This window comes from Sciurus carolinensis, chromosome 16 (assembly GCF_902686445.1).
Source record: "Sciurus carolinensis chromosome 16, mSciCar1.2, whole genome shotgun sequence".
Taxonomy (NCBI): domain Eukaryota; kingdom Metazoa; phylum Chordata; class Mammalia; order Rodentia; family Sciuridae; genus Sciurus; species Sciurus carolinensis.
The window spans coordinates 43480241-43501696 of record NC_062228.1 but is presented as its reverse complement, the minus strand read 5'-3'; the positions used below and the strand labels follow the sequence as shown (position 1 = coordinate 43501696).

General features: G+C 51.5%; 2 protein-coding genes across 3 annotated transcripts; both read right to left on the bottom strand.

Annotated features, from left to right (window-relative positions):
• Window positions 1-3150: 3150 nt before the first annotated feature.
• On the bottom strand, window positions 3151-12297 carry Aplp1 (amyloid beta precursor like protein 1). Of its 2 annotated transcripts, none has more exons than XM_047527475.1 (17): window positions 12032-12297; window positions 10992-11135; window positions 9932-10064; window positions 9612-9724; window positions 9286-9419; window positions 8992-9176; window positions 8422-8552; window positions 7964-8038; window positions 7040-7198; window positions 6834-6962; window positions 5853-5952; window positions 4761-4868; window positions 4473-4499; window positions 4227-4297; window positions 3944-4006; window positions 3669-3812; window positions 3151-3574 (listed from the first exon to the last, which is right to left on the bottom strand). In XM_047527475.1, the coding sequence occupies exons 1-17, from the start codon at window positions 12176-12178 to the stop codon at window positions 3476-3478; spliced, it is 1962 nt and encodes a 653-aa protein (XP_047383431.1). In that variant the 5' UTR covers window positions 12179-12297; the 3' UTR covers window positions 3151-3475. The 2 variants fall into 2 exon arrangements, with proteins under 2 accessions (XP_047383431.1, XP_047383432.1); XM_047527476.1 differs by having other exon boundaries at window positions 4473-4496.
• A 1388-nt stretch (window positions 12298-13685) lies between these two features.
• On the bottom strand, window positions 13686-21455 carry Kirrel2 (kirre like nephrin family adhesion molecule 2). Its single transcript, XM_047527473.1, has 15 exons — window positions 21366-21455; window positions 21011-21160; window positions 20279-20428; window positions 19959-20119; window positions 19409-19559; window positions 19062-19167; window positions 18832-18980; window positions 18415-18542; window positions 18193-18325; window positions 17808-17908; window positions 17443-17662; window positions 16515-16613; window positions 16123-16226; window positions 15736-15801; window positions 13686-14543 (listed from the first exon to the last, which is right to left on the bottom strand). Exons 1-15 carry the CDS (start codon window positions 21415-21417, stop codon window positions 14208-14210), a joined length of 2106 nt encoding a protein of 701 aa, XP_047383429.1. The 5' UTR covers window positions 21418-21455; the 3' UTR covers window positions 13686-14207.
• Window position 21456: the final 1 nt, after the last annotated feature.

Genomic DNA, 21456 nt, shown 5'->3' with positions numbered 1-21456 from the left:
TCTCTGTCTCTTCCTGCCTCCCCTACCAAGGTCCTCCATCCCTTCTTCATAACTTTGACCTCAAGTACTCACCTGAGTCTTTTTCTGGAGAAACGTAGACTGAGTTCCTCTGCCATGCCTGTTTCTTATGCTCTCCCCACAACCTCCACTCTGGTTGTATTCACACCAAGGACACCCACCCCAGAAAACCCTTGGTCCACCTGAGCCCCTTTGCTTGGAGTCTCCTATGAACAACAAACCAAGTACATGTTAGCATACCTCAGGGCAGGTGCCAGAATCTCCGCCCCAATATTTAAAGCTTAAAATGCTTGCCTCTTAATTGTTTATGATTCTGCAATCTGGGCTGCGTTTTGCTAGTGGTTTTTCTCTAGCTTTGGTTACCTTTGTGGCTGCAGTCGACTGGACATTCTGCTGGGCTGGAATCCAAGATGACTTTGCTCACATGTCTGATAACTGGGAACTGCCGGGAGTGGACCAAGGATCTCTCCATGTGGTCCAGGAGGGTAGGTGGATCCCTTCAATTGGTGATTAAGGGTCCAAACGAGAACTTGCCCCTGCTTGCATTGTGCCCGCCAACATCCCATTGACCAATGTTAGTCATATGGCCATGCCCAGAATCAGCTTGTGGAGGGCAAGCAAATTGGAAGACAGAGTTGGGAAAAATGGGAGTCAGAGCTGTCAGGGACCATAGGTTTTAACCCTCCCATCAACTTCCATGTGCCAGCATGTGTCATTCTTGCATGTACTAACACAGTGACAGCTGGCTCGAAGAATTTATATGAATATGCTCTATTTTCTATTTCATTGATTTTAAGAATAACTTAATTGGAATTCATCTTACAAACAATTATGTGACATAGTTTAATTTCTGCCCTTTTTCCTTTGTGAAACATAAAACAATATTTTTTTGTTTGTGTGGGGTGTGTGTGTGTGTGTGTGTGTGTGTGTGTGTGTTTCTGGGATTAAATCCAGTACCTCATGTATGCTAGGCAAATGCTCTACCATGGAACTACATCCCCAACCCAGTGATGTTATTTCTCATCGATAGCATCTGAAATTTTGTTGACATATAGTTATTCCAATTTGTATTATGGATGTCTATTCCAATTCATATTATTATATTTGTGTGTTCTCCCATTCATATGTTGAAATAACAAGCCCCAATGGAATAGTATTTGGAGGTGGAGTCATTGGGAGGCAATTAGGTCATGAGCATGGAGCCCTCATGATGAGATTAATAGCAAGACACAGGGGAAAGCTTGCTTGCCCTCTTTCTACTCTGTCATGTGAGGACAGTGCAAGAAGATGGAGCTATCTGCAAACTGGGAAGAGTGTCCCCATCAGACTTCGAACCTGCTGGCGTCTTGAGCATGAACTTCTCAGTTTCTAGAATCATGGGAAAGAAATGTTTCTTGTTTAAGTCACCCAGTCTATGGTATTCTGTTATAGCAACCAGAACTAAGACATGTATCAACACACGCACACACACACACACACACACACACACACACCACTAACATTTTAGAATGTTCCTGAAAACCTACATTATGTTAAAAGGAGAATTAACAAAATCATCTTCGGTGTGGTTTAGGGGCACAAAAACATCAAATGAGCATTAGAAAATTAATACATTTATAACAATAGCATTTTAAAATTAATTACCCTAAGTATTGCCACTTAAATGCAAACTTTGTTAAGGAATCAGACACTGACCAGATTGGGGAAAATGGCCTTTTATTTCTGGTCTCACCTGCTTGAAGCTCCTTCCCTATTGTTAGCCTGTTGATCCCTGTTGGTTGTGAAAATGCAAAGGCAGTTCCCCCCACAGCCTGTATTGTTGGTGATAGATTTCTGCTAAGCTCATCTGACTATAACTGAAGGTATAACCACTCTCTGAATGATGATGCATGTCAAATTCTCTAATGAAGCCATGGCATTTGTATTCAACTTGCATTTTAAAGGCATCTTCCTCCTTACATCTACCAGGTGTGTATTTAATATACATGACCTGTATTTACAAGGATATATTATGAAGAACTCTGCTAACTTACAGGCCCTTTGGGAGCTGGAATAGGTGCTTCCTCCCTAAGCCATCTGTGAGAAAAATCGTGCTTGTAGAACACGGCACATTACCGCCATCTGCTGGGAAATTATGGTAAAAGAGCAAATCTACAAGGTCTTGGGGTGAATGAATGGTAGGACTCACTTGGAATTTTGCAGTGCACAATTTGAGCAACATATATGACAGACTTAGATTATTACATAGTATGTTAGCAAAGTGATCCACAGTATATGCACTGGATACAGGCTGCCTGGGTTGAATTCCTAGCCCTTCCTAGATGGTGACCATGGGCACATGATCTCACTTCTCTCAGCCTGCTTTTCCTAACCTATAAATGGGGATAAATTAGTTCCAGTTCTATGGAATGAAAGTAATGACGAAGAGTGCCCATGTATATAAAGTGTGTTTGGTACTGGGATCAAACCCAGAAGGCATCATGCATGCTAGGCAAGTGCTCTACCACTGAGTCCTCTCCATAATGTTTTGTTTTACAATTTAACAAATACTTGCTAAGTGGCAGGCACAGTTTTAATAGCTCCACAAACATCAACCCTTTTAATCTTCATAATGACTGTCTTGGGAATATGTCACAGGAGTATATACATTCCAATAGGTGCTTGAGTATATACATTCCAATAGGTGCTTGTGGACATCATATATCCCACTGGACAGGGAACTGGAATTTCTACAACCCAGGGAATTTCCTTTTGACTCCCTGAGAAACTGTGAAAACTTGGGATTGGGGAAAGATTTGAGATTCCCAGTACCTCATAGGGCTCACAGGTTGGGGTAGATGCTGTGTGTGATCGTATGGGCAGGTAACTAGAAGGGTGGAGAAACTTGGCGGAACCCAGGGGTCCATGCCGACACCCAGCAAATAGATACCTAGACGTCGCAGCCAGTTCAGCACCACGGAAAGCTCCTGGGCAGGCGCAGAAAGTCTAACCAAGGTCTCTGGGCCCTGCCCTCCTGCTCGCCCGCCCTTCCCGCCAGCCCCGCCCAGATTTAAAGCTCCCTCTGCAACTTAAAGACCCAAAGGAAGCCTGGGCAGAGACGGACACTGAATATTCCATAAAGACATAGGACGATCTGGTAGGGAAGAGGACTTTATTGGGATGTTAGTGGGGAAAACGTGGGAAGGTGAATTCTAGGGAACAACAGACGCTGAAACCAAAATGGTGGTAACCTTAAGGAGCAATAACTTACAAAATAAATTAAGGTGAGGAGGTCCAAAGTGGGTTGGCAGCTGGGAATATCAGGGGATTTCTTAGGGATGGCATTTGGAATTAGAAAGGGGTAATTAGAGTGAACTTGTCGATACCTCCCTCCCCCACCCTGGGCTGGGAATTGGGGTTCTGAGACCCCAGGAAGAGGGGAGGTCTGGGCTCAGCTGAAGGCATCAAGGGGGTGGATTCAGGGTCGTTCCTCCAGGAAGCGGTAAGTGGGGTTCTCATAACCGTGCCGCTGCAGTTCCCGGAGCTGCTGCTCCTCCAGGGTCAGCATGGGGTCCACCTGCAACAGGGGCAGAGGAGAGCTCGTGGGTCTCAGAGACCCATGCAGAGCTCATGGTCCATTCATGTCCACACCAGGCCTTTGTGCCTCTCACCTCCACCACTCCATGGCTGATAGCCCCATAGGGCTTCTTCCTGCGCAGGAGCAGCATGGACAGTACAATCAGGGAGCCCCCTCCTGCTCCCATTATCAGCAGACCCGACACAGCCTCACGAGACACTCCTGTCCCAGCAGGTGCCTGCAGGGACAGAAGATGGGGCCAAAGACACCTTTGAAGCTCATCTGGGTCCTATGTGGCTTTGGGAGCCACAACCTAGACAGTGATCTCTGACCGTTCCTGCTAGGTACTGAGAATATGCTTCCTCTTACCAGTTCATCTCTCTGAATCTCCGATGAGTGGAAAGGAAAACCCCTTGGAACAGATGCATTCACCTGGGGAAAGCAGGAGGTATCATAGATCCCAGTCTCTTACTCCCCAGGAACACCCCCTAACAACGTTCTTCTCTTCTAGGACCCTAAAGTCCATGGCCACAGCCCTCTTTTCCCCGCTGGCCAAGGAACCCAAACCCTCAGCACCTCCCTCCCTCACACCCAGGAGTCCAGGCTCCCTCTCTTGTCCTCCCTCAGGTGCCCATAGGTCTGATTTACTTACCTTTTGCTCATATTGCTCCAAGGGGGTCATCTTCTCTTTTCCAGGTGATGCAGCATCTTGTTCTGTGGACCCTACCCCCCAAGTCCCATCTCATTCTTGAGGGTCCAGAGGGGTGCTGCCCCTGCCTGAGGAGGGGGTCAGAAGGGGCACCGGACTCCACCCCAGGAGGTCTGAGGTTCCCAAGGTATGGACCCTTTTCCATTCTGGGTTTAGGATTCAGTGGAATTTAGTGACTTGGACACTCACCTTTTGGAAGGGTCATGGGGGTGTCTGCTGGCAGCCAGTGGGGGAAAAGGCAGGTGAAACAGTAAAGAGAGGAAGGTATCATCAAAGAAAGAGCAGGGAAACACCCTCCCAGGGACAGAAAAATGAGGACAGAGGACCCTGCAGAGGCCTCCACATCCTTAGACATTCCTCCCCACCCTCTTCCACTCACTGTGGTGACATAGACACCCCCAGACTTTAGGGGATTAGAAACAAGGTTGGAAGCTTGTCCTCCCAAATCTTGGGTTATCCATATTTAGGTTCACTCACCATCCTTGGAATCTGGAGGCTGCAGCCCACCCTTGTCCTCACTGCTACCCCCAGGTGCAGGGACTTCCAATTCATTAGGACCCAGGTGTTCTGAATGGAGGAGTTCCTCTGAAAACATACCCAAAGGTGGATGGGGTGGTGAGCCCTGGGACTCCACAAAGAAAACTGGGTGTGTGAATGAAACCCTAAGAGCAGAGTGTTAGGAAGATCATGCAGAGAAGCAGAGGCAGCCCCAAGTGTGGGGTAGCACCAAGTGTATCCAGCATTCTGGTGTCCTTAAATATCAGGAGGTTTAGGGTTAGGTATGGAGCATCCAGGAGAAAGATCTGGAGGTTGTGCAAGGTCACACTTTCTGGTAGTGACCACATTTTCATCATCTTATTTAGGCCCCTCACCTTGAATCTAGACTTGGTTTGTAACTCATTATAACCAATAGAATGTCTTCCCAAGATCTGGAGTTATTACAAATGTAGCTCGGGGGCTGGAGTTGTAGCTCAATGGTGGCGCACTTGCCTAGCATGCATGGGGCCCTGGGTTTGATCCTCAGCACTACATAAAAATAAATGAAGGCATTGTGTCCATATACACCTAAAAAATATTTTAAAAAGAATGTAGCTCAGTGATAAAGTGCTTGCGTAGCATGCACAAGGACCTTGGTTTGATCCCCTATTACTTAAAAAAAGAATCTGGCAACTTCTACTTTTCTGCTTTGAGGTGGCCTAAGACACCATGTCGGAAATCCATTTATCCTGATGGAGAGACTACATGGAGAGGATCCATGGAGAAGAGAAGCCCTGAGTCTATTTGAAGAAGAAAGGCCCACTTATCAGGGTGCCTATCCCAAATTGATCTGTTGGCTAAATACAGTTGCACATTTGACTACTGGCAAGATTACCAGAAGAACCAACCAGCTGAACCCAGAACAGATGGCAGGATCATAAGCAAAGAAAAATGGTCATTGATTTGAACACCTAAGTTCTGGAATGGTTTGTTATATAAGCACAGATAACTGAAATCAGGGGAGGCTGAAGGTTTAGGGTTAAATCTGCCCTGAGAAATCTGGAATGATGGCCAGGGGTCATGGATACTCACGGATCTGGGGGCGCAGCTCCTCAGCCAGGTGGGGATTCTGATCAAGCAATCCCAGACTCTGATTCATCCTTTCCTCGATCACCTGAAGATGGGTCTGCACCTGCAGAGAGTGGGTTGGAAGGATGAAAAGGGCAATACAGCCTGGAAAAGAGGAAACTGAAGCAGAATAAAGGAGGAATTCAATAGGGTCCAAGGAAAAGTAGCACATAACAGTAGACAGCTACCCGGTAGGGAGTAAGGATCAGGAATTGGGCCATAGGAGGAGGAAAATTGAAGGAGAATCAGGATACAAAGGGAAGGAAGAGATGTACACAAGACAGTAAGTGAGGGACTGGGGAAAGGCAGTAAGGTACAAGGAAAAGGTGTGCACAGGAGACAAGGTAAGCAAGGATACAAGGAATATGGTACAGAAGACAGGAAGCAGAGGTAAGTGAGGCAGGGCCAGAAAGTAGACCCGAGGAACAGAAAGTGAGGTTTGAAGGGATTCTAGATACAGAAAGTGGGACTGGTGATTCATATAGAAATGGCAGCACTTTAAGAGCAAGAATTGAAGTTCAAGATTCATAGATGGGAAGATAACCAAAAGGTAAGAATTGGTTCCAGGGAACACAAGTGGAGCTTGGGAGGAAGGAGGGTTGCGGGACAGGAATAGGTTTCTAGGTACAGGAAGAGGATTCTAGGAAAAGAAGTAGAAATTCAAGGGCCAGGAGCAGGATCAAGGGACAGGAAGTAAGAATCACCAAGGGAGGAGAAGGGGGCAGAAGGCACAGTGTGTGTGAAAGGCAATGTTCCAGAGTGAGGAAGTAGGGATCCAAGGGACAGGAAGTGGAATTGAGGGATTGGAAAGGGTCCTGGGGCACAGAAGGAAGGCATACTAGGGGGATCCAAGGGACAGAAAGAGGGTTTGAGGGACAAGAGAAGAATCTGAGGGACTGGGGTCTGAGGGTATCAAGGCACTTGGGGGTTGGAAGAAATGAGCACCTGGAAGCGCATCTGCTGGGCCTTCTCAGGATCTACTGCAGCCACGTGCTGGTAGTGCCGCAGTGTGTGCCTCTGTTCCTTCTGCTCCGCTCGCAGGTACCGCCGCAGAGCCAGCAGGACGCGCTCTGCCTGTGGAAGGGACAAAGGCTGCCCAGGCCTGCCCTAGTTCTCCTCACCTTTTGCTCCCTGTCCCCATGGTCCCATACCTGAGGAGGATCCCCCTGCAATGCTGCCAGGAAACCCTCCAAGGCAGCGCGGCGCTGGTCATTGATAAGGGCAATGACTCGAGAGGCATGAGTCTCCACCAGACGCTGTCGCTCACTGGACACCTGCTCTTCCAGGGTCTGCAGAATGGACTGGAAGTGCTAGGAGTGGAGGTGGGCATGGGTCAGGAGAGATAAAGAAGGGTGAAAGGCAGAGATATTGGGGCAAGTAGGGTGGGGTTCAGCGCATCTCAGCCAACCTGGGGTAGGACTGGGTCAAAGGAGACTGACTGGAAGGAGTGGGCTACAGGCCAGGCAGAGTAGGGGTAGGACTAGGCTTCCTGGGAGTTAGTCTGTGGGTGTAGATTGGGTGTGAACAACTGGGAACAGAACTGATGAGTGCTAAGATGCAAGGGACCTTGTAGGGAGGGAAGGGTCAAACTGGAGACAGGCTGTGCCCCATGAGACTGATAGGAATAGACCAAAGGTTCAAATGGGAGCTAACTCAGTGGGGTTGAGGGAGGAGGGGCCAAGAGGTCAAAGGCTGGACTTCTCATAGAGGTACTGCATAAAAGTGAGATCAGAGGGACAGGTCTGAAGTCAAGGGGTAGGGTGGGGTTGGGGGGCTAACAGGGACCTGAATACTTCCAAGAGAAGGGCCCCGCTATGACTGCAGGAGTCTGAGGTTGGGAGAGGACACCAGAGCCAGTCCTCAGAGGACAATCAAATTAATACAGGGCTAAACCTAGCCAATCTGAGGAGGAGAGTAATGTGGTGTTAAAAGGAACAGGGCCAAATGTAGGGGTGGGGCAGGAAAAGGCCAAGGTGAGTTGAATGGATGGAGCAGAATATGGACAGAGCCAGGCTGAGACCGAGCACTCCTCATGGTGGATAGGCGTGAGCCAGACCCACTGGAGGTTGTCCTACCTCATTCAGGGCCTGTCTGTCCGCTTTAGGCAGGTTCTTGGACTGGTTGTCTGCCATGGCCCATTCACGCATCACCTGGAGGGGGAGGCACTTCAGGATCCTGGAACCCACCCTGACTGACCTGGCTAGTCTCCCAATCCCCCTTTAAGACTTTGGAAAATCCAGATCCCTTAAGTCCCACTGACCCTTAGGTTCCCCAAAAAGAAGACCCAGAGGAAGTTTAAAGTGGAAGAGAACCATGGACCAGAGTTCCTATGGAATTAAGTGGCATCTCAGTGGGATTCTGGGTGGGTCAGGGATCCTTGGTCATCTTAGACAGTGGTGTTGCAGGCTTAGAGTTGAAGGAAGCTGGACAACTGTCAGAGATAGTGTCAATATCAACATGTTCCTAAGGAATTTCCTGGTATTTAGGGAAATCTGTGGTGGTGGCGTGGTTCCAGGGTCCCCAGTATCATCACCTCATTAATCTGGCGCATCCTACGCTCCTCCAGGTCCATCTTGGCCCGCAGGAACCCCTCATGCTCACTGATTTCCCCAGGCATGCCAAAGTAAACGTCCACACCATCAGTGGGCCTTGGGGTGGGAGTGACTGTAAGACCAGGAATTAGGAGGTCAGCCTGCAGCCCACCTCCAGGTCACCTTTCCTAACTGGTGAACTACATTTTCTAGAGTGCACTGGGGACCATCGTGTATCCGGTTTAGTCACAGCTGCTGGGAATCATATGGGAGATGTAATTCTAGTCTAGGCCTATTCTTGCAAAGTTCAGGAATCCATTTATATTTCTGAACTTTCCCTCAAAAGATCCTTAGGACCTACCAAATGGCCCCTCCACTTCCAAGTACCCCCGAGCCCTTTGCATTCTTCACAGGCTAACCCTTGCATCCCTACTTAATCCAAAGTTACCTGTCTCTTTCATGCTTCCCAATTGGGCCTCTCCCCTACAGATCCTTCCCAAAGGTGCTCCTATACCAACGCTCCCCAAATCACCCTTTCCTCAAGAGTGGAGAGGACTGGGAGATTGCCTGACCTTTGCTGACCACTGCCGGGGTACGGGAGCTTGGGAGCAGGTCTCTTTCCTCTTCCTGTTCCTCTTCAGCCTGGGAGGGCTCCACAAAGTAATCATCTACTGGCTGTAGGAAGGATTCTTCCTCTTCCTCATCCTCACCCCCCTCTCCTCTGCCCCGCAGGGGCCAGGACCGGGTAGAGGGGTCACTGAGGGAACAGAAGACTCAGGTTGTAAGATTCTAGGCCTAGGGTGCCATGTTTCCACCCCTTACCTCAGAAACCTTGGGATGGGCATGAAGGGTTCCCTTCCACTCACTCAACTGCTGTCTCGGATGGGTCCGGGGTCACTGGAGGAGGGCAGCACACATACTCCACACCTCGGAATCGGTCTGTACCACAGGGCAAAAGCATGCCCGAGCCATGAAGGATGAGGCCCTGGGAACTGCAGGCCTGTAGAAAGAGTGGACCCAGATGCCAGGATTGTAGAGTAGGAAAGTGCAGAGGGGGAGCTTTGGGGCCTGGTTTCCTGGTTCTGGAGGAAGGGATTGGGGGATAGAATTCCTAGATCCCAGTGGGAAGAGGGAGCTGTAGGCCTGGACTCCCGGGTTTGAGGGATGGGGAGGGGTGGGCCAGGGTCCTGACCTCTTGTGCCTCCTGATGCCTCCGGGTTGAACTCTCACACTGGTCCATGCGCTCCTGGTGTAAGAACCGACAACCTTCTGGCACTAGCAGGGCCTCACTCACGAATTCACCAGCTGAGGAAAGGGGGACACCAGACTAAGACTCTCCTACTGCCACCAGCCTCACACTCCTGAGAATCCAGACACTTTATCCTCCAAGACTTCTCTGCCCCACTCTAGACTCAGGTGCCCAGCTCTCTAATGTGGGTCTGAGACAGGGGCTCAGAACCTCATCTCTGGGAGACTCCCACTTCATTTCCCTTCTCCCAGCCCGTGACTCACGCAGGCAGCGGAAGGGCACAACCTGGTGGTGAGGGTGGGCACAATGGCCACCCCGGGCACCCTCGCACCAGCGCTCCATGGGAATGGCCTGTGCAGCCTGCTCCACACGTGCGATGTGCAGCTCCGGATACATCTGAGGGCACCAGGAAAGGACCATCAACCCACTGCCCCACCCTTGCTAGCCACCCCTCTCCTTTTCAAGGGTCTTGTATTCATAAAGGCATCTCCTCCCTAGTCCCTGTTCTTCTCCATAGAAACAGCCTTAGATGCCAAGTCCCTCCTGGCCATTGGTCAAATCCCCTAGTGCTCTCCCCTTTAGTCTGGCCATCTTTAGGTGCTATCTCTTTTCCTGTCCAGTTTCTTTATGAAGTTCCCTCCACCTGACCCATCCGCTTAATCTCTCATAGTCCCTTACTCGGGTTATTCCTCCCCTCCCATCAGGTCCCTCTCTTGGTAGATATTACTGGTTCTCTTTATATTAAGCCCTCCTTTTTATTTTTTTTATTAAAAAAATTTAGATGTTGATAGACCTTTATTTTATTCATTTATTCATATGTGGTGCTGACAATCGAACCCAGTGCCTCACAAATGCCAGGCAAGCACTCTACCGCTCAGCCACAACCTCGGCCCAAGCCCTTTTTATAACCTCGCTCCTAGCTATCTGCTCTCCCATTGGGTTCCATCGTTCTGCCCTATCTTACTGGTCCCTAGGTCTCTTTTTCATCTTGGCCACGCCCCTTTCTTGGCCTCTCCCACCTACACTCACACTCTTGACAAAGTCTATCCCTTATTTCTAAACCAGGTTGCGTCTTCACTGGTTATTTTCCTTAGCTGGCATTTTTGTATGGTTCCCCACTCTCCTGTCTTAGTTTCTCAAAACAGGTCCTGCCCTAATCAAGCCTCACTTCTTCTTTGAGCACGCCCCCTAGCTTCCCTCCTCTACTTAAATCCCACATCTCCCTGGATCCCGCCTTTTGTAAGTCTAGCTTCTCAGCGAGACCTCGCCTCATGTCGAACCCGCTTTCTCGTTGACCACGCCCCTCTCATTGGTCCCGCCCACCTGTCTGCAGTACTCCAGCACGCGCTGCGGGTCCCGGAGACAGCGTCGTGAACGCTGTGGGTCTGGCTCCCAGCGGCCGGTGCGCAGGTCCCGGTGAAGGGTTAGGCGCCCGCATAGTCCGGCCACTTGGGCTGACCCCGGAGCCTGGGAGTGGAGTCGGAGGAGACTGTCAGAGCCTGGGGGGCGCTGACATACGTGGTCTTTTGCTCCTTAAGACCCAGATATTCATATCCTCAGCACCAGTCCCCTCCCCCAAGCACCGCACACCGGCCTCGGTGGAGGCACCGTTCCCTGGGAAACAGCTCCCGTAGGGCGGGAGCGCCCCAGCTCTCCCGTTGCTATGGCTACCCAGGTCCCCCGGGTTTCTCGCGGCCTTGTTGCTGCGGAGACAGGCTCCGCCCCCACCCCAGCACAGCAGAGATGGAGCCGTAAGGGGTTAAACCTGAATCGTGGGGGAGGAGGACAGAACCCAGGCGTTCTGGCCCCTCCTCCCTCTATCCCTAGTTCAGGCTCCTATTGCGGGGGTGCATAGACTACCAGGCCTGGCTTCCCAGCGGACCTGGACACCAGGTCCTTGAGGACTGGAGAGCTACATTCTGTTTGGGGGTTAATGACTGGAGGCCTGGTCTCCTGGCTCCTGGGAGCCTGCGGGCGCCCTCAAGGGACCAGAGGATGCAAGGGGCCTGGATTCTTGGATCCAAGTACCTTGCTGCTTGGTGGGTCCTATGTTCAGGTGGCAAGGGGTTGGGACCGAGTCGTCCAGGCTGAGAGGGTGTGGAGGAGTGGGCTGGACTTCTGGGTCCAGGGGCCCTGGAAAAGCCAGTTCCTATGCTGCGGGTGGGAGTGGGCTAGGAAGTCAGATGATAGGGTAGCTGGGGCCTGGAATCCTGGGTTCATGAATGCCTAGTGCTGTTAGGGGCTCCTGGGAGAGGGCCACCTAGCTGAAAAGACTGCGTTTTCTGCCCTGGACAGTCCGCGTCCGGGTACAGAGGCCCGGTCCCACCCCTTCCCCCATCCCCCAGGACCCGGCCCGGCCTCACCTCGGCCGCGCCGGGGCTCCCACCGGTCAGGTTCCCGACGGCGAGCTGCGCGCGCAGAAGCAGCAGCAATAGTGGCAGCAACAGCGGCAGCGGCGGCGGACCCCGGCGGCGGCCCAGACCGCAAGCGGCGGGGCTGGCCGGCCCCATGTCCGGGCCCTCGCGCCCTCACGTCCCCTGCACACCGCCCGGCCCGGCCCGGCCCCAGCGGTGACAGGAGCTCCCAGCTCCACCGCCGCCGCCTCCTCCTCCCGCCGCCCCCGGGCTGCGCCGGCGCCGCCAGCCCCGCCCCGCGCCGGCCCCGCCTTCCCGGCCAGGACAATAGCGTGGCAGCTCTGCGCAGAGTGGAGCAGCTCGGGAACCCCGAGTGGGAACCTGCTCCAGGCCCCCGCCCCTTGAGATTCCAGGCGACCCACCCCCTGCAAAAACCTAGCCAGTAGCCTGGTTCGTGGGTTGTGCGGTTTGGGATTTTGAGTCTTCCTTCAGGGCTCCCACCCGCAGCCCTCTCAGCTTCATCAGATCCAGACACCCATAATCGGCTTTGTCCTCCGCCAGGGATGGACATTGGGACCCCCCCCCTCCCCACTAATAAATTTCTTTCTTGAGGTCACAGGAATCCAGCCTCCCAAATTTCCTCAATCAAGAACACAGCAGTTGAGATCTATTTCAGTCCTCTTTTAGAGGAGTCGCAGTCCCCCTTTTCCCTCAAAACTAAAGGCCAAAACCTCCACCCTTTCTTCCTCAGACCTAGGAGTTCAGTCTTCCTGCCCTGCCTCTCAAGTCCCTGGTGTCAGGACCTTTAACTCCTAGCTCAAGAATCCATGAATCTAAAGCTCCCAGGCCCTTTCTCTAAGGATGACCTGACTCAGGCACCCATCAAGGACCCAACCGATCAGGACAAAGGTCTGAACCCCTATCCTCACTCTAAGGACCAAGGGGTTTCCATTTTCTTATCCCTAGTCTTCTCCCCTTCAGTGCTCACTGCTTTGTTTCCTCAAAAGACAGCTGGCTAACTGGGGCAGCCTTGTCATATGTGTGCATCTGTATGGACGTCCACGTGTGTCTTGTGGGTACATGTGTATCTATGTTTCTGTTTGCAAGTCTGAATGTGCATGTGTGTGTGTATATATATTTGTGTAGTTGTATGTTTAAAACATCCAGAGTGTGAAACAGGTAGCAAGAGACTGAGAGGTGGCTCAGTCTTTGCTCCTACCATCACCTCACAGGCTAGTGTAGAGGAAGACCTTTGGAACAGGTTTGATGGCCCTTTTCCTTGATGAAAAATAATAATACCAGGAGAATGCTCAAGACATGCTTGCCTCTTTGGCTTTCTTTCTTTTTTTTAATAAACATAAATATTCTTGTCCAAGAGCCTCCTTCATTCTCACAATGATAGTTCTCACCCTATCCCCTCTCCGTGAGTTCAGTTCATTCTGAGTCTTTGAGGAAGGTGAAAGGAATCAAGATGGTTGCACTTCTATTGGCCAAATAAAGTGTTGTCAGGGAAAGCCAGGAGACAGAGGGCGTCTTTTTTTCTTTTTTCTTTTTCCTTTTTTTTTTTTTTCTCCTTGGTGGGGTACTGGGGATTGAACCCAGGGGCACTTTACCATTGAGTTACATTAGCAGCCTTTTTTATTTTTTATTTTGAGACAGGGTCTCACTAAGTCTCAGAGGTGGCTGGAATTACAAGCATGTGCCACCATGCCTGGCTTATGCCTTCCATATTGATCCGCCTTGTACTATCTTTCTTCTCAATGGAAGTGGTCATCTTGAAATATCTTTCCTCAGTAGCTAGAAATGACTTCCATTCCTGCCCCTAACTTTCATCCCCCATGTCCTACATCTTGAATATCTTTTGTGTGTGTGTGTGATACTAGGGATTGAACCCAGGACCTCTTTCAGGCTAGGCAATTGCTCTACCACTGAGTTCCATCCCTAAAGCCTTGAATGTCTTTTACACAGAAGAATAGGTGGGCACAGTGGCCATAATGCTTCCACTTGGGGCATTTGCTTTCCCTGAGTTGACTCTGTATCAATGATCCTGATAATTGTAATGATTCTTCCCTCCCTCAATGTTCAATTTTGGAGGAATAAGGTTGTCATCTAGTTCTGGTCCCTCAGAAATCAGGACAACCAATTATGGCAAGTTGAAAATCCCAGGGCTCTTCAGTTGGAGATGTCACACATGAGTCTGGAGACGTGGGTGGCTTGGCATGGGGAAGGCAGCATATGGGAAAGGGGGAGTCCCAGAGGCCAGATCTGGGGGTCCAAAGGATGTGGGTTTTATGTAGTTGGCAAAAGCTCGAGGATGAGGTGTGGTGAGATAACCTGCCCGGGCTCTATACAGTCTGCAGGGGGGGACCATGTCCAGGTGTGGGTTGAAGTCATAGAAGGTAGGGGTCCCTGGAAGTCCAAGTGGGGAGGAGGGTGGTAGGAAGAGGCCTCCTCCTGGAGCTTCACCAAGGCTCAGGCTCACACTGACCCCTCGCACTTTGTAGTAACCATTGGTTGGGTCCTGAGGGGATAAATGGTTTGGTAACACAGGAAAGTGAGGATCATGGATGGAAAGACGCACTGAGACAGATCCTAGAGAGGGATGAAAAGAGAAACAGGAGAAGGAAAAGACCCAGAGGCAGAGAGAGACATAAAAAACTGGCAGAGTCAAAGTAAGACAGAAAAACAGCCACAAAAACAAAGGGACAGAGATCAGCAGAAAAGGTGGACACAGGGACAAAAAAAAAAGAGTGAGACAGAGACAGAGGAATACCCCTACTGAGGGGAGGAGTGGCAGTGTGGAGGAAGAAGCAGAGGGAAGGTGAGCCCTTTGTTCTTCTGCCTGATAGCCCCGAGGCTCTGATTCATGTCATGCTCTGTGTCACTGCTGAAGGCATGTCACGAGGGCAGACCTGGCCCTGTCTTCATGGGGCTCCCAGGCCAAGAGGGAAACAAAAAACCTCCAGATAGAGCAGAGACCAGGCAGGTCAGAGATGTGACTGGGGAAAGAACAGGCCAGGATGGGGCTAACAGGGGACCCTTCAGCAAAATGATCATGCTGTGACAGGGAAGCCCAGGACAGAGTGGTTTGTGGCTGTAATGGAAAAAAACACAGACAGAATAACCAGGCTGTGATGACGAAAGCACTTCCTAGAATAGGCAATGTCTGAGACTGGAGGAACGAAGGAGGGATTGGATGGATGGAGGAAGGTGGAGGATTTCAGGCCTCTGCTAAGTGCAAAGGAAAAAGAAGGGCTGTCAGTGGGGAAAGTGGGCCTGGGGCTGGAATCAACGGGGCTGTCCTGCGGTGGGACCCAAAGGTAGGACAGGTCTGGGGAGATTCGACCTAGTATAGGACCCAGTGGGTAGAAGGGGCCTGGGAAGACTGTGGATAACCAAGGAGAGATATCCAGAAGGCCTGAAACGGGATAGTAATGGGGGAAAGAATGCTTGATCAGGACTCCAGCTGGAGACTAAGGCTGGGCAAATAAGTGGAATCAACAAATAATGCAAATTGGGGCTGCGGAGCTGGATGAGATGACCCAGGAGGTACATGTGTGCATGCGCACGTGTGTGTGTGTGTGTGTGTGTGTGTGTGTATGTGTCCCTGATAGATCTCAGCTCCAGAGGAGACAGAATGAAAAAGGAGGAGACAGAAGCAGGGAGAGAGTTATAGATACAGTGAAGGAGCCCCTCCCCCTCCCAACACTCACCTTAGTCTCCAGAGCCCCTTCCTCATCCAGAACCAGGTCACTATGGTCTGTATGCACAATGGGGCCCTGGGGTAGGGAAGATAGTGAGAGGGAGGGTTAGAGGAGCCTCCTGCCCCAGTGCCAGACCCCAAAGACCTTCAGCCAGTCGGTGTAGGCCAGGCAACAGTGATCACCTGGGAGCGGGGACCTGGATTCAGGACAAGAGGCCCAGAGGGATATATTGGGCCTTAGGAATGATATGGTCAGGGGTACATGTGGACTTGGGGTACATTTGGATCTGGGATCACTATTAGGACTGGAGCAAAATTTGAGTTTGTGGACTCAGTCAGACTAGGTTATTATTTGGGTGTGGAAGCACAGTCGGATCTGGGGATCCTTTCATCTTACCCGTTCCTCGCCACTGCCTGTCTCTTCCTCCTCAGGACCTCTTGAACTGGAGCCATCGCTACTTCCTGGGATTCGCACCAAGTTCTTTTGCTTGGAGAAAGAGGCTGCAGCCCCAACAGTGAAAGACTGAGGTAAGTGACTGGCAGGATCACAGTTTGTGGAGCTCAGTAAGTCATAACAGAGAGGACTTGGGTAGATCGGGTGGGGAGGGAGCCCATAAGAACCTTGGTCTGAGAAGTGGGTGGAGACACTGAGCAGGGGCTGAGGAGGGAAATGACCTGAAGGGCTGTTCAGGGCTAGGTCCCAGGGCCAGCAGTCAGTGGGCAGGGCATGGGTGGGCTGGGGAGTTGGGGACTTGGGGACTGGAGACCAGCTCAGGCACTCACCCTTGCTGTGGCGCCAGCAGCAGAGGGCCACCACAGTAATGGCCATAAGGATAGTTGTGGCTGCAGCAGCTACCCCAGCCACCATCGGCACAGTGGGCAGTAAGTCTGCAGGGAGAAGTGGCATCCTGAGAATGCTGAGCAGAAGACCGAAGAACAGCAGAGAAACTGAAGCTCAAGGCTCAGGCTTGAGATCTCTGGGTTCAAAAGGTCACCAAGTGTGGGAATAGCCAAGGTTTGTTTGTTTGTTTGGTTGGTTTTTGTACTGGGGATTGAACCCAGGGGCATTTAACTACTGAGCCACATCCCCAGTCCTTTTTTGTATTTTATTTAGAGATAGGATCTCACTGAGTTGCTTAGGGTCTTGCTAAGTTGCTGAGGCTGGCTTTGAACTCGAGATTATCCTGCCTCAGCCTCTTGAGCTGCTGGGATTACAGGTGTGTTCCTAGTTGGGGACTTAAGGACTCATGAATCTAGGGTTCCACAGGTCTGAGAGTGTGTGAGTTTAAACTCCTGGGCTTTAGAGAGTCTTAGTGTTTGAGGAATCTGCGTGTGTGTGTGTGTGTGTGTGCGCGTGTGTGTGTGTCTAGGGATTGAACCCAGGGCCTTGTGCATATGAGGCAAGCACTCTACCAACTGTACCAACTCTACATCCCCAACCCTGTTTGAGGAATCTTTTACTTTGCAATTTCCCACATTTATGGGCTCCTTTTTGGGGGTTCTTAAGTACAAGGTGTCTTTTGGTTTAGAATTCTGTACTTGAGGGAATTTATTGTTTTGGGGTTTTAGGATTCAAGGAACCCATAGTTTTGAGGTTCCCAATGTTTCATGATCTCTACATTTGGGAGTCTTATCCTTTGACGGCCTTACTCTGGGAATCTCTGCATTCCTGGGGTTTGGAATTCCGACACGTGGAGTCTTTGGGCCAATATCTCACCTCTACGGCCCAGGTGGATCTGGGTGCCTCCCTCACCCAGCCGGTTCCGGGCACTGCAGTTGAAGCCACTGCTAAAGTCGGACTCCTGGGTTCCGGAAATGTGTAGTACAGAGATCAAGCCTGGACCCTTTCCCCCTTGGCCCTCTGGGGCTGGGAATGTCTCCACTAGGAATCTACCTCTTGACCCTGCCTCCAGGAAGCCTTCATCCCAAGACCAGACCTGGGAAAACGAAGAAATGAGGGAGATTACTGAGGAGACTGGGGAGGGAGGGAAGAAGTGGGTGGGATGCTGGGAAAGTCTGAAAAAGTCATAGTTGCTTCAGGGTCTGGCTAGGCAGGTCACCGTAGAGGAAACTCTTCCTTACCACAGCTTCTGGGGCTGGGGAGGAAAACACTAGACACTGGAGGCGAGCGGGGCCCCTCAGGAAGGCGGGCGCAGAGTGCAGGGCGGTCACTACCGGGGGAGCTGGAATACAGATTGTGGACCACTCAGGAGAGGTCTCGCCCTCCACAAAGCCGATCGTGAATCAAGGGAGACCAGGCCTGGGCACTCCCGGCTAACCCCAACTAAACAGGTCACGCCCCTCAACCACTCTCAAAGTCTTGCTTTCAACAGGTTGACCTGCAATCACCAGGCCCGCATCTACAAAGCTCGTTTCAAGGTCATGCCCACTCCCTTCGGACCTCACCCCCTTTGCCCACACCCTATCCCATGACCCCCCCATCCTCTAGAAAGTCCCTCTTTCTCACCATTCACCGTCAACCTAGCCTCCGCCGTGCCGCCCCCCAGGCCCAAAAGCCCCGGCTCAGCCCGGCACACGTAGTTGCCTGCATCCTCCGGGCCCACCGACTGAAGACGCAAAGTGGGCCCTGAGCTCAGCACCTGGGACAGTGAAAGGGCATTAGGGGCGGGACTTTGTGAGGAAGCCCGGTCCACCCGACTACTGCCACAGGCCCCAGATGGAGTTTCACCTGAGTGCCACCGTGGCGGGTCCAGGTTACCCGTGGGAGGGGGTTCCCGCGCCAGGCACAGCTGAAGGAAGCGTCTTCTCCCACGTCCACGGACATGGGCTCCGGCTTTGCCAGCAGAATCGGTCCAACTGGAGGAGGAAGAGAAGGGGTCATATGGCTGGGGCGGGACAAGCCCCTGGTTTGGGATCAGCCTCTTGGAAACACTCATTCAAGAACCTAAGTATAGACTTCCAGTCCACTGCACTCCACCCATTAATTGTCCATGCTTACACGCCCCGGACCCGCCCCTTCCCCGTTTTGGCACTGACCCGGCACAGCCAAATCCTGCCTATATCCTGTTCGCAGCCCCAAGTCCTCCTGCCGCCCGCTACAGCCTCGCCCTGCTTTGGCCACACCCACGGCCCCGCCCCTGCTCACACAGCACGTCCAGCGCGGTGCTGCGGTTGGCGCTACCCACGGCGTTGCTGACCTCGCAGGACACCGGCTCGGTCAGGAACGAGGCGTCTGCCACGACCTCCAACCTTGGTCCGCGGGCCCCAAGCACTGGAGAGCCTCCCTTTGCCCACCTACAGAGAGGATGGTATTGTTAATGTCTCAGCCCTCCCAAAACGGTGCTTTGGCTGGAGAGAGGAAGTCTTCCTCCTCACCTGTAGCCGGTGACAGGAGGTTGGGCTGTGGCCTGACACAGGAAAGTGACCTTCTCTCCCTCCGGCACGGTCTGTGGCTCAGCAGACAGAGTCACCACTGGGGGGTCTATGGGAATGGGACAACCGTCAGTGTGAGTGAGGGCCTGGAACACATTTATTGCCCACCTAGGAGTCTAGTCCTCAGACCCTCCAACCCACTAAGCTGGATCTGTACTTCCCTCCTCCCTTTGAACCAGGAATCTGGGCTTCCAGTTCCCAATTCCTCAATGTGCTATCTTTCTGTCCTCTCCTGCTCTATCAGACCCAGGAATTGAGGTCCCACCCACTCTTTCCCAGGGCCAACTTACACTGCAGGCTCAGTGTGATAGCTGTGTCCCTCCCTGTGGGCAAGGCCTGACTCCGGGCTCGGCAGACTAAGGTGGCTCCATCATCATGGCTGGAAGGGGTGAAGAATAAGGTGCTCTCCACTGACCCAGTGGTTCCTTCCTTCAGCAGGTTCTGGAGGTTATGGATAATAGTAATGATTTCATCTACCCTTTATATATGTAGTGCTAACAATGTGTTGGGCACACTTCTAGGCATTTACAGGTATTATTTTATTCAATCCTCATAATTATCCTATGAGGTATATACTATTAACCCCATTGTACAGATAAGGAAACTGAGAGACAGAGAGGTTAAATAACATACTCAACATCAATCAATTAGCAAGTGACTGAGTCAGGATTTGAATCCAGGTAGTCTGGCCTTAGAGTTCTTACCCTGAATCACATTCCAAAGGTCCTAAGCTTTGAACCCTTGCCCACCCCTGCTCTGTATTCTGGATGAGCCTGTGATTGGAATGGGCCCTAAGTTTTACTGATTGGACAAGGAGTAGTGAAGGGATTAGGACCTGACCTGGTGGAAGGTGGTCCCATCCAGTCGGACACCATCCCGGAACCACAGCAGCTCAGGGATAGGGCGGGCATCTCCTCGGCTCTGACAAGTCAGATTTGCAGGAACTCCAACAACCAGAGACACAGAGGGGCCGCCCAGCACCTGGGGGGCTTCAGGGGGCACTGTATGGTAGATCTTGGGTCAGAACTGGATCCTGAGTCCAGAAATCCTTATCTTCATAGCTCCAACCAACCACTTTCCTAGTCTTTCTGGACTCTGATACTCCTTGCTAGTGCTGGCTAACCCCCCGGCTCTCAAGGACAAATGGACTGGATCCTTACCTAGTATGTGCAATTGGGCTGGTCGTGATCGGAGACCTGCTTGAGTAGCCTGACATTCATACGATGCTTCATCCTCTAGCTCCACAGGCCTAATGTGGAGGTCATGTTGGCCACTGACTGCATTCCCTGATATCCAGTACCGGGACCACCCTGAAGTCAGGGAAAAAGCAGTCACACCATGATTCTGAGCTCTTGACCTCAGAATGTTTTCATCCCCAAACATACCACACCAACAAACTGGCCCACACATTCCATGGTTAGACACTTAAAAAGTGTGCACTAGACCCAGAGAAATGAACCCCTTCCCAATGCGGTCACTGAAAATGTGGTGGTGATAAAGTCAGATTAGAAAACAAGAAAAATGATTGCTATAAACATTAGGTTAGAGCCTACTTCTGGGCTATGATAGTGAAAAGGAATAAGAGGCATTTGGGGGAGAGCTGGCAACAACCCAAGTTATTGGTTACATGATTGTCTATAATTATTTGACAACTTGTTCATTTCTGTTTACTGCACTTTACTGCATTCATATAATATTTTAGAGTAAAAATAATAATCCCAAACTCTATGAGCCACCCCCAAAGAAGCAGCTCAACAACCAGGACTCCTAAATATTTACCTGATCCCATCAATTTCCCAGAGTTGAAAACGTCATAAAAGAAATTCAGACACAGCCCAAGCCCAGCAGTCCTACTCTACTGCCAGTTTGCCTGGAGTAGAGGGCAGCCTCACCTGGCAGGTCCCTTTCTCCTCCTAGAGCCAGCCCATCCTTAGTCCACTGAACGAGACCCCTGTATGCGCCCAGAACACAGGGTAACCGGGCTTCCTCCCCCAGCAGCACCACCAGGTCCTCAGGCTGTTGCAGAAAATGGGGCGACCGGTCTAGGAGAATGGGGAATGGCAGATCTGAGCTCAGCACATTAAAGAACTCCCTCACCCAGGACCCAGGAGGAGTCCAGCTCTCAACCTGCTCTTCCTTCAGATTCTGAAATCCATGATTCCAGAATCCTCAGACCCAGGAGTCCCAGCCCCAAAGCGGTAGCCATAAACAATCCTCCCCATTTCCGTCTGCTCCCCACTTAGGTACCTGCGCGCCCTCTAAAGCAGAAGAGGAGGACGAGGAGGGCGGGGACCAGCATCCTGAGTGTGTGTCTCCTCCCAAGGTCCACAAGACTTGC

Bases quoted from the DNA above. Each gene is read 5' to 3' on its own strand.
- Aplp1 (XM_047527475.1), bottom strand. From the start codon at position 12,178: ATGGGGCCGGCCAGCCCCGCCGCTTGCGGTCTGGGCCGCCGCCGGGGT. The intron at 7,199-7,963 runs GTAGGACAACCT...CTCCACTCCTAG, and splicing joins ACAGACAGGCCCTGAATGAG to CACTTCCAGTCCATTCTGCA. The intron at 5,953-6,833 runs GTGCTCATTTCT...CACTCTCTGCAG, and splicing joins CCCAGCAGATGCGCTTCCAG to GTGCAGACCCATCTTCAGGT.
- Kirrel2 (XM_047527473.1), bottom strand. From the start codon at position 21,417: ATGCTGGTCCCCGCCCTCCTCGTCCTCCTCTTCTGCTTTAGAGGGCGC. The intron at 17,909-18,192 runs GTGAGAAAGAGG...TCTGTATTCCAG, and splicing joins GGCTAGGTTGACGGTGAATG to CTCCCCCGGTAGTGACCGCC. The intron at 14,544-15,735 runs GTGAGTGTTGGG...TTATCCCCTCAG, and splicing joins AAGGGGCTCTGGAGACTAAG to GACCCAACCAATGGTTACTA.